The sequence below is a fragment of the Vanellus vanellus genome (genome assembly GCF_965231255.1).
Source record: "Vanellus vanellus genome assembly, chromosome: 2".
Lineage (NCBI taxonomy): Eukaryota > Metazoa > Chordata > Aves > Charadriiformes > Charadriidae > Vanellus > Vanellus vanellus.
In genome coordinates, this window is record NC_138906.1 from 66,815,766 (window position 1) to 66,828,043 (window position 12,278).

At 37.4% G+C, this 12,278-nt stretch overlaps 1 protein-coding gene across 1 annotated transcript in view; it reads right to left on the bottom strand.

The window, feature by feature from the left end:
* Nucleotides 1–12,067, bottom strand: part of ATP9B (ATPase phospholipid transporting 9B (putative)) — a gene marked incomplete at its 5' end in the record, with an annotated part of 74,379 nt that extends 62,312 nt beyond the window's left edge. Inside the window, 2 exons of the mRNA XM_082499177.1 lie at nucleotides 11,770–11,846; nucleotides 11,962–12,067. Coding sequence (XP_082355303.1) covers nucleotides 11,770–11,846; nucleotides 11,962–12,067 — 183 coding nt within the window. The remainder of the gene's footprint in view (nucleotides 1–11,769; nucleotides 11,847–11,961) is intronic.
* Nucleotides 12,068–12,278: the final 211 nt, after the last annotated feature.

The following is a 12,278-nucleotide window of genomic DNA, read 5'->3' on the forward strand; positions in this document are numbered from 1 at the left end:
TTTAAACTAAAAATCCAGAGAGGTGTCCTTACATGAAGCGCGGCCCTGAATGAGGTACTGCATAAACTACTTCAACAAGCCAAGGATCAAGCACAGTTGATTTGAGCATAAAGGAAAAAGCAATGATACAGTAACGGCTGAAACAAAAACCCAAAAGTGAGAATAAGAGGTGGCCATACAGCCAGAGAACCTTTGGGTAAATGTGATGGCAGGGAATTTCAAAGGTGTATTTAGAGAAGGTCAATGAAATGGCTGCTCAGCTGCTTATGGTGAATCTTTTCCCATGCATAATACCGTTGAGAAATCAACCATGCATTCACAAGTTGAAGCCAACAACTTGATACCAAAGCAGATGACAGATACATGAGTTGCACTGAAAGAACCTTTAAAAGGAAGGTGACAGTGCTAGGGAGGAAGCAGCACACAGAAGGATGCAGACAGAGCTGAAGAGGTGAACCAGGATCGCGATCATCATCATCATTCCACAATGAGTGCAAACTAACCAAGACAGTATTTTTCAAGGTAAACAAACTGTGACAGATGAAGAATAACCTTTAATAATTTCATCTTAACAAAGGGCTAAACTCTCTTCTTCATAAAGGTGCTGCGCGGTCAGAGAAAAACAAGGATGTGTGAGATTTGCGTGGAGATGAAGGAAAGAAAGGGATAGGTGGAACTACTAAAAGCATTAGAAAGACCAGAATAATAGGCTGGAGAAGCAGAACAAGCCAAGGGGAAAGGCAGTCAGAAGAAAGGAATATGCAATACAAAGCAGAGGAGTGGTGCTGGCAGGGCTACATTGAGAAACAGAGACTATACATATAGTAGGCAATTAGAACACAGTGAATCAAAACAAATTTTCAACTGTTCCTTCAAAAGAAGGAAATAAACAACTGCCCAACCACTTTCAAACTTAAACTAGAAAAAGAGCTCTATGTGATAGGGAGAACTGGAAAAAAAAAAAAAAAAAAAAAAAAAGAAAAAAAAAGCCTGTCCCTCAAACCCTGAGGAAGAATCTTATTTTCAGCTGAGTCATAAGTCATCTATCTTTACTTTTATGAAAGAAAATATTTCAGTGGATTCCTTGGATACTATGAGATTAAGAAAAGATTCCACAAAGTCTCCAAATCATAAAAGAGATGAAACTGAACGCTGTTTTGTATAAACAGTGTTTTGGGATACATTCCAAAAGATATGATGGGAAAGGAATTATCTTTAAGAATATGAAGAGCAATCCACTCTGCAAACTAATCCACAATCTAAACCACATTATTTTCATCCAGTACAAGCTGGTATGTTGATTTTAATGCTCAATCTATCCACAGGCTTCCACTCTGAACTGAGGTAAAAAAGAAGGGCAAAGATCATATTTGTTAAGAATATGACAAGCCTGTTACTTTAAGGGTGCAAACAGAACTAAGCAAGTTATCTCAGTTATGATCACTATGTTCAGCCTATATCAAAACAAATACTATGTCCTGATATGTATAGAACTTTCCTTTCCCTCTATTCAGCACTGTAGACTAGGATTCCAAGTCATGTGAATCATGGTTACTAAGCCCCCAGTACCTAGAGAAATACATCAGACTTCAGCTGCACAAATTAAGAAGTCTCATAAATGAAAACACATATAAGACCTGTTTTGCTGTACTCGCTCGACATAAAAAGAAGTCTAGCCAGCTAAACAATAATGCCTGTAAAGCATCCAAATAAAAGATGTCAACATCAGATGAGCGTCTATTTCAAGAATGCTCTGCAGGTCTCCGAAAGATCCTGGTTTCTGACATTTAAGACATCCCTCTTTCATAATAATAAAAAATTAAAATAATTAATATACTTTCAACATACCTACCACAAAAGCTCTCTATTCCTCCTTATATAATCCCTTTCCATACTGGAAAAAAACTGAGCAATTCATAAAAATATGAAAAAAAAAAATTATTGATTTCCAATTATTGATTTCCAATTTCCAAATTATGGAAAATGACACAAAAGAAAAGTTATATAGGCTTTTCTAATAACACTAGAGTTCTTAAAGATATTAGGCACGCCTGATCTTCCACACAGTTGAAGTATCAGGTTTTTAGATCTGTAAGTTTCTGGAATGTGCGCATGCACCTTTACTAAGGAAAGCATACAGAACATTCCACAATTAAGTTAAAGGTTTCAGATTTCCAATAAATTACATGTAGTAAGAAAAAAAAAACACATATAAAAATCAATGCCAACTGCGGTACATTGCTCTTATTAACAAAGACCTGATACGCAGAACGTAACCCTAACATAGGAAAACACATGACAGTATTTCCACACCATCAGTATTTTGGTTACCACCACCTTGGCTTGCATACTGCCAGCACAGCCTCGCAGGCAGAGCATTATGAAGATGGGGCAGTTCTAAGCCACCAGATGAGGTTGCAAGTATCACCTGAGAGGCAGTGCCCTTTGCCCCCACCCTCTCCACCTCCCAGCAGCCACATTTTGCTGATGGCGTGATTAACTCCAATAGGAGCAAAGCTGTAAGGAGCAAGGCAAGTGAAAAAGCAAACTCCTGCAACTGATTAGCAGCAGCTGAGAGGAAATAGCCATCAGGGACTGCCTCTTAACAGCTCACTGGGATACTCAACACACATCAACTACACAAGGAATCTTCCTTTTGCATTGTCTTCTGTAGAATGACAAAATTTCAAACGGTTTCTATATTTTACCAAAAATCATTTGGTTTAGCCTAGTTTGCTACAGGTAATTGTATTTCTGTAACTGTATTTCTGGTGAATAAGCAACAAGTTGTTGATATTCCACAGACTGATCTACTTTAAGAGTTGCTCAGGCTGTTTTGTGAGATTAATCTGGTTTAGGGACTACTGCAGAAACTGTGTACTCTACCATTGATCCTTCCTCAAACACTGGTGTGAAATGACATTGAGCTGCTGAGCCAAATTCTAACATATTCACGTTTAAAGCATACTAAAAGAGAACAAAATGCAAGCAAATTTTAACGTGAGTCTCCAAAGCGGGAAGCGATATATCTCAGAACACCATCAATTAAATTCTTGGTGAAAATCACAAAAATTTAGGACTCTGAGTCAGACATGGCTTATGGGTAGTCATTCACATTCTGGAACGTACCAATGTTTATCCTCCTATATTCTTATAAGTGAGAATGAATTTAACATTGTAGGAATTTTACAGCTATGAATAAACTCTTGGGCTTAGCAAAATCAATGGAAGAGTTTGCCACTAACTCTAAAATACACAGTAAACCCAGAAATTTACCTATAGTGAGAATTCTTTACTACCAAAGAGCCATTCCCTTGCTTTTGTATATTGTTATATAACAATTAATTTGTTTTGAACTAAATTATATATTATCGCACAGACTTTGCCTTGCAGTAGGATTGTAAACAGAAAGTGGCACCAGGTGAAGTAGAAACGTTGATTCAACATCCGTGTCCCAAGTAGCCCAGTACCATAACAGGCTGAGTGACTCAGACCCCGCATAGCAATGCGTTGCACCATGCTAAACTACACTTAGCCAGAAAAGACATATCACATGACTTGGTATACCAATTGCATAATATGTTTAATTATTGCTTTCAGAAAAAATTAAAAGTTAGGGCACAGGTTATTCTGGGGCCTTAACTTGTGAACTGATAGCAGGCCACATCATGGAACAACTTATTCTCTAGCCCACGGACATAACAGCAATGCAGATAAGCAAGTGATGATCTAATATTATTTTACAGATGCCAAACAAAATACATTAGGATCAAGTTTGCTCTAAGGCTACAGACATCATGTCCATGCAAACCCAACAGTACCAGTATTTGAGTTATAACAGTACCATGAAACACTAAACTGTGTGAGAAATGAAGTCCCATACTTTAAACTGACCACTCTCAGTCACCATTTTTCTGTTTGAGGGGTGTGTTCCCCCTTTGATCCCTTTTGCCCCACTTTCCAATTTGTAGTATTACCATTTTATTACTTTTCAGGAGAAGAATGTAAAGTAGAGGAGTAAAAAAAAAAAAAAAAAAAAAAACAAAACAAAAACAAAACCCATACACTGCTATTTGAGAAGCACTGGTAATGTGGATAAAAATTCCGTATCAAGTTGTCGGAAAGAAGCAATTGCAGAAGATGTATAGCATGCTGTAAATGATATAGGAGTGTACCAAAAAAAACCCCAAACTTGTACAGCATACTAGTTTGCATTAAGTGAATTCTGTCCACATATACACTCGAAGTCAACCAAGACTTTCAGTCTTAATGTTTTCTTACTGTTTTAATGTAGTGGTATAAGCCTAGTATTCTTCTATACATGAAAGAAAACTGAAAACCTCAGTTCCTTTATGTGGAACTATACATTTTCCATACAAGTCATCTGAGGATTGAAAACCCCATTTCCACACTTCTGCTGTTGCAGTTAGTGGAGCTACTGGTAATGACAGTAGGTAGATATTCTTTCTGGCTCAGAGTGAAGGACACAGAAATCTTGCTTTTGGTTTGCTAAAACACTGCTGAGCATTTCCAAGCGTCAACGTTCCTACGTTCTAATCCCAGTTTTGGAAAAACAAGGGTGGCTCCTCTGCCATTCAGCCCTTTCTTTCCAAACTTTTCAGGAAAGACATCTTTTGCCCGCCTCCTCAGCTAACACTGTTCCATCCTTCTCACTGAGACACTCTAGTCTTTGGCAGGGGTTACTCTATTTTCCACCATTTGCTACTTACTTTCCTTTGCTCAGAGATGACAGCCCACAGAGAGAAAAGCGCTAATACTATTTTACATGTATTTCTTCATGGCCTCATCCCAATTATTCTCCCTTACACCAAGAGAGGCATTCCCGTACCTCAAGGGAAGATGGTGGTTACACACTTTCTTGGGACAGAAGCTCTGGGTACAGGGGACAAACTAAGTTCGGGGACTACTCACTACCTTTATGTGACAGCTTTCTCAATTTTATCCCACACAAAGAGGAGTTATTAAGACGATTAAGCACAGCAGACCATACTGCGATAAAGAAATGCTACATAAAACCTTTTCTTCTTATAAATCCTTGAAATTTGTCACTAAGAGCCACAAAAATTTTCAAGGCTCAGCTGTTATCTTAGGCTGTACAGACACAGAGCCATAGAAAGCCATTCTTCTCAAATAGACTATGGACATCAAACTATCAGTTTAATAAGAAAAACATGTAAGTTACTGGGCCCTTGCATAACAGTGTAGTAAGTAGCAGGATAAGGTCAATGCATTTCTAAGGCCCTTCTGAAGCTTGTTAGGTAACAGCAAATTCTCATTTGTGTTACCTGATGGGATTTCATGGGGCATTTTCTTCCCTCAGTCTATATAGACATGCAAGTTTCATGACGTGATTCTGTTATGGAGAAGATTGGTGGCATAGTACACAAGAGCTACTCATGTTAACATAGGTACTCATGAACATAAACGCAAGTTGGACTCACAAATGTCAGCCTTTGAGGCGGAACAGATAAGAATGGCTTACTAATGCAACTAGAACATGTTGGATAACCAAATTTAAGGATGTTCAAAAAAGTGTGTCAAGGCAGGAGTATTGAAAATAGTACGCTGAATGGGTAAATTGGCAAAGTAATACCAATTCCGCGGAACACATGAATCTGCTCCAGCCACTCTCACTTCAAATAAAGTGGATGGGTGGTGTGTGCTTTTTTTAGGAAGTATTTTTCAAAAATTATTCTCATAAAATGGGTGAGAGAGAAGAACAAGCATAGAGAAGCCTTTTAAATTTGGTCACAAAACACTAGGAAGAGAAATTGAGGGGCGGGGGGGAGGGAGATGAAGTGACTTTGCCTCAGTTTACCAGAAATTTTTTTTTTTTTTTTTTTTTTTTTTTAACTTCAAGGCTCACCAGTGAGGCCATTTTCAAATAACCAATGGCAACATACACACACACAAAAAAAAACAAAACACAAACAATAGCAGTTCATAGATTTTGGTTGGTGTGGGTTTTTTTTATTTTTTTTTTTTTAAGAAGACAATACTACCACAAAAAAAAAAAAAAAAAAAAAAAAAAAAAAACCCAAAACAAAACACTGAACAAACAACATTTGCAAAATCACCAAAGCACCAGCCACAAGAAATGCAGCATTTAGCTATCAGGCTAGTGAAGAATTAGGGGAAAAAAAATATTACTGTTTCGATGAACACAGAATGGTTAGTATGAAGTTTTACTTCTGATGTTAAAACATAACAGCAGATGTAGAATTCCATAATATAAGGCAAAAAAAAAAAAAAAAAAAGTGTTTTGAATGCTGATGCTGCTTGTAAGGATTAGCAACATAAAAACTATTTTTGTACTGATCTGAAGCACACTAGGCAGATTACATGCTGTAGCTCCTTTACATAGGTTACTGATTTCTCAGGAGTTCTATTTAAGATAATTTTTACTCATTTTGGTGCATTACTGTGTATATTCTGAGTGTGTATATGTATGTTGCACAGTCCAAGTAATTTTAATGTTTCAATGTTAGTACACAAAATACAGTCCCTCAAATTTGTTTGTCTCCCTCCAAATATATTATGTTTTTTTAACTTTACCCCCCAAATCTGTTGCCACTGATGGAAAAAGGTCCCATTTCCAAAATGGCTAACAATCTTGCTTTCTATGATGACCAAAACTGCAAAAACAATTCTAGATTTAGATAACAAAAAACTATTCTGCACTATTTAAATAGGTAAGAATGAGAACACTGCAAAATGCCAGACAAAATAAATAACCTTCGTTTGTTAATTTCCCTCTTGGTTAATTAACAACTATAAATGACCTTTAGCATTGACAAATCCAACTTCATGCAAAAAGCCAAGGTTTAAGAATATCTATCCAAATAGGTTTCATTACTGATTACATCATTGTGAGGAGCACAATTCAATCTGATTTTTTTTTTTTTTTTTAAGGCTGGAACTGCATTCCTGAGCAAGCTGATGTGACTGCCAATGAGGTAAAATAGAGAGTCATTACACTATAATAATGTTGATGTGACCATTTCTACATTTATCAAAAGCACAGAACATATCATTTTAGACCGAAATTAAACCTTGTCAAATATTTTTTCTTTATGTTGTTTGGAATTAAAAACATATTGAATTGATCCATTACGAAAATTCTCTTCTCTCTCTCTTTGTGTTTTTCAGACTGCGTCTGCATCCTTAGGCAATGAAACATTTTTTATAATTGTAATAAAATAACAAAGTGTTGACTTTAAGTTAAGAAAATTGTTGCTTGAATGACTAAATACTTCAGCAAACACAATAAATCCTTTTAAGTTTAACATACAGTTAAACAACATGCTTGAACAGGTACGTACATTTCACAAGTTTGCTTAAACTTATTTCAGTTTTAGCCTTCTGCTCAGTGTTTATAGAGCAGGTCTGCATCTCTAAATTTTAATATCGTTTTAGTCAAAAAACATCCACCCTTAAGCAGGAAAACTAAAAATTTGCCATTACAAAAAAAAGTTTATAGTACAAAGTACAGTAGTAATGTTATACTCCAGCAAGAAATACAACTAAAGCAGCTATCTACATTCCACTGAAGAGACGAATGATGAAAGAGTCAAGCCCATGTATTTCTTGCTTATTTCTAGACATACACGTTAGATTTTGGCAACGTAAATTGAGAAACAGATTTCAGCGTTTGCTTTCTCCAATGCCAGAAGACATGAGCACCACTGAACTACATTCCCAACAAGAGCATATCAACATGTTTTACAGCAAAATCTCTAGAATATTATTTTTATTTGTTTTCAAAGGCAGCAGAGACAGTCTGCCATTTAAAACCAGTTCCAAATAGTATTTGAAACAATTCTTCTCTAAAGCAGAAGAGGGAGCAGACTTATTTCCTCTTGAGTTTGCAGCAATATCACAATTGATCAATTTAATTTCAATTTTGTTTCAGCAACAGTTAAATGCAGATTTATTTTTTTTTATGTTTGAATTTTAATATCTCAACTGCAATATATCTTCTACTCTCAAAGACTATTTTAGACTCCCTTTGCCCTCCTTTTGGCTTCTAATGCTACATACCCTATCCAACATGTAATCATTATCGTCAAGCTTGAGAAAACACGGGAAGATTCCCCCTCCCAAATACACAGAGGAGGAATGAACTGACTACTGCTTGTCTGCCTATCGCAAGGCTAACTAGCAGAGAATATCACCTACAGGCAGTAAGTTGCATACTTATCTTACTACTTATACTACTATACTACTTATCATACTATCTTACAGAAGTATACAAACCAAAGTGTGCTCATTTTGGCTGAGATAGAGTTAATCTTCCTCACAGTAGCTATTATGGGGCTGTTTTGGATTTGTGCTGAAAACAGTGTTGATAAATACAGAGATGTTTTAGTTATTGCTGAGCAATGCATACTTTAGTCAAGGCCTTTTCTGCTTCTCACACCACCCCATCAGTAAGTAGGCTGGGGGTACACAAGAAGCTAGGGGGGGGACACAGCTGGGACAGCTGACCTCAACACACCAAAGGGATATTTTATACCATACGACATCATGCTCAGCATATAAAGATGGGGGAAGAAGCAGGGTGGGGCAGGGGGAATGACACGTTCAAAGTTATGGTGTTTGTCTTCCCAAGTAACTGGTATGCTTGATGGAGCCTTGCTTTCCTGGAGATGGCTGAACACCTGCCTGCTGATAAGCAGTGAATGAATTTCTTGTTTTACTTTGCTTGTGCGCACGGCTTTTGCTCTACCTATTAATCTGTCTTTATCTCAACCCATGAGTTTTCTCACGTTTACTCTTCTGATTCTTCCCCCCTCCCTGGGGAATGAGCGAAGGGCTGCGTGATGTTTAGCTGCCACAACACGATGGTAGAAGATACAGGGACGGTAAGATGTTAACTCCACAGAAAGGTAGAGTTAAAACTACACGTTAAAAATATTGACAACTATTTTTGACAATGAAGTACTGCATTTTATCACTTACTCATCTGCCATAGCCTTAAATGTTTTTCTGTTTTCAGTTCCCAAATCCATCTGTCCTGGTTCCGGCAAGGATGGGGTTAATTTCCCCAAGGAGGCAGGTATTCCATCCCACGTGACCCATGCCCAGCTATAAGAGGCACTAGCCGGGGATGCGGGGGGGCAGTCGCCACTCGGGGGTGGGCTGCCCCGGTGCGGGTGCGGTCAGCACGCTGCGCGGCGGTACTGTAATCGCGTTCTTAAACTCCTTTATCGGTGTTACTGTTTTTCTTTCTTCTTCCCTTTGGCTGTTCTGCTAAATTACACTATTTCAACCCGCGAGTTTTGCCTTTTCCTGCCGATTTTTCCCACGGCTGTGGGAGTCAAGCGAGCAGCTGCGTGGTTCTTGGAGACTGGCTGAGGCCAAACCACAACGCCACCCTTGCTGGTCACGTTACTTGCTGGCAACCGCTTTAAACAAGGATGCTCAGTCCACAGAGAGAAAAACCCCACACCAGTATTATTGTTGAGGAATTGGTACACACAGGACTCATTTACAGAATAATTTGTAGAAAACAGGCTCTAGACAAAGTCTTCTTCTGCTCAGTATAAGATTAATTTTTAGATTTTTGAAATATTCTATACAGCAACTACCAAGGCAGAGTCAGTTACAGCAGATAATTTTACATATACTATATTAACCCTCATTATTCACATTTAGTAGATTCCTATCATCTAATTATGGTACTAAGAACTAAGCACCTTCAAGAAACAAATGAATATACATACTTGGAATACTGACTATTTTAACAGGTCAATGACTCCTTTAAAGGCCTTTAGACAACTAATGACTACAGTTTAGTTCTACAGGCATCACCTGTTTGATCAGCGGCAGATAAAATGCTATTTAAAAGCATAATTTCTAATTAGAACAGAATAGACTATTTCAGTTGGAAGGGACCTACAACGATCATCTAGTCCAACTGCCTGATCAATAGTTAAAGCATGTGTTAGGGTTATTGTCCAAACGCCTCTTAAAGACTGATAGGCATGGTGCATCAACCACCTCTCTAGGAAGCCTGTTCCAGGGTTTGACCACCCTCTTGGTAAAGAAATGCTTCCTAATGCCCAGTCTAAACCTCCCCCGAATTGTTCCTAAGCTAATTATTTTAGATAGGGTTCATAGACTTGATAGTGAAATATATGCTAGATAATATTATTAGGATTTGGCTCTGTTAGTGTATGTGCATGTGTACATGTAATATTTTGCTTTAATACTTCATGAAAATAATAACTTCTTTAGTTCCCACTGTAGATGAAAGAACACAACATTTAATTGTTAGCAGCCGTAACATTAAAGTACTATGCAACCAAGGGTGGCACATGTATTGTCATAATAGTAAAAACCATGCTGCAGCTTGTCAACATGCTGCTGGATCTCTTTTTTGTAGGTTTACCTGTTTCTTAATCTTTTGCTGATGAAAATTTGGAGCAACTATTTTAAACTTAATAGTAATTTTGAAAACATCACAGAAATTTTAAAACCAAATCCCTTTACCGTTATGATAGTTTTCTGTGTGAAATATTAATGCAAAAAAAAATTTTAACAAATATTTACTAGAAATCTAATACACCTCCAGAATCCGTTGAATTTGGGTAAAGCATGTTACATTTAAGCATGCTCCTCTATCGATTTACTGTATTAAATAATTTCATTTTAAACACCTGTGAGAATTATAAGTCAGAAGTTGTTCAGAATTCTTAGAGAAAGACTCTGTTACTAAAGGGCTCATCTTTGTATCAGATGGAATAGAAAATAATTATGCACCATAAACATTCTGGTTCCACTTTATTATTTTAAAACATATGTTATAAAGATTAAAATAATAAAAGGCCATCTTAATCCACGTAATGGTACATATCACCTGTCTCTGTCAATGAGACATTTAAAAGCATCTCTTCATTACAAACACAAATCAATACACTCAGGGGACTGTAATAACTGCTTCAAGCAATTTGTATTATCATTTCATTCTTGATGTTTCTACTCAGAGCAACTTATTATGAATGGCGTGAAAATGGCAACCTGTCACAATTGATTTTTTTATAACCTCTTACACGAATTTTTTCCTTTCTTAATATAATTAAGTATCTTCTACATAAACACAGGTCTAGGTTGTAAGATACAGCCTACAACTGAAGTTTCATTTCTTTATAATCAAGAGCCCTCCCCAACTTACATTAGAAACATCACTGAGGAAATGAAGAGCCATTTGCTGTATTTTGAACTGAAGGAACCTTGTACAGAGGGAAGCACTCAAACTTCTGGTATCTTTTCAACTGACACATGTCTTGACAAAGTTTTCATTGCTTACAAATATCCCTGGAAGGGCACTCTGGGTACTGACTGGAACCTCAGTTATCTTGCTCTACTTCCTCTGGGAGCCCAAATAAACTTTAGTAGTCTGTTATAAACATTCCTTAAAACTATTGTGTAGCTTTGGCCAAATACTTTACAGTAAAATAATCTGAGAGAAGTGAAGTGGGAATTAACATTTAGCTGTGAGATAGAAGTCTGAAGATACGCATTTATACTCTGAAGACAAAAGTTTCCATTAATACCTGTAACACTCCTAGCTAAAAAAGAATAATTTTACTTCTGAAATGAGACTGAGGCAGAATTCACTTCTCATACCAAAGTTCAAGTCAGTTCAGCACACACGAAATACATCAGAGTAAGAGCTTATAGATTTTTAGTACATCTATTTTTATGAAAACAAAAGTAGGAAATCCCACAGTAAGGCTAACTTACCTTATTTTTTGGATTGGATGTGTTCATTACACTTCGAGTTTCCTTGCCTGTGTAAATGACAACACCAATTACAGTTCCTGAAAAACAAACAAACAAAAAAACAGAGGCATCAAGTAGTTAAGAGAAATTTTTCTGAATTAAAATTTGCAGTTAATTTGCAGTCCCTCTAACAAATCAATTGTATGAGTGCACCCTCAACAAGTTTGCCAATGACACCAAGCTGTGTAGAGGAGTAGACATGCTGGCGGTAAGGGATGCCATCCAGATGAACCTGGCCAGGCTTGAGAGGTGGGCCCATGCAAACCTCAAAGTTCAACAAGGCCAAGTGCAAGGTCCCGCACGTGGGTCGGCGCAATCCCAAGCACAAATACAGACTGGGCAGAGAATGGATTGAGAGCAGCCCTGAGGAGAAGGACTTGGGGGTGTTGGTTGATGAGAAACTCAACATGAGCTGGCAATGTGCGATCACAGCCCAAAAGGCCAACTGTATCCTGGGCTGTATCTAAAGA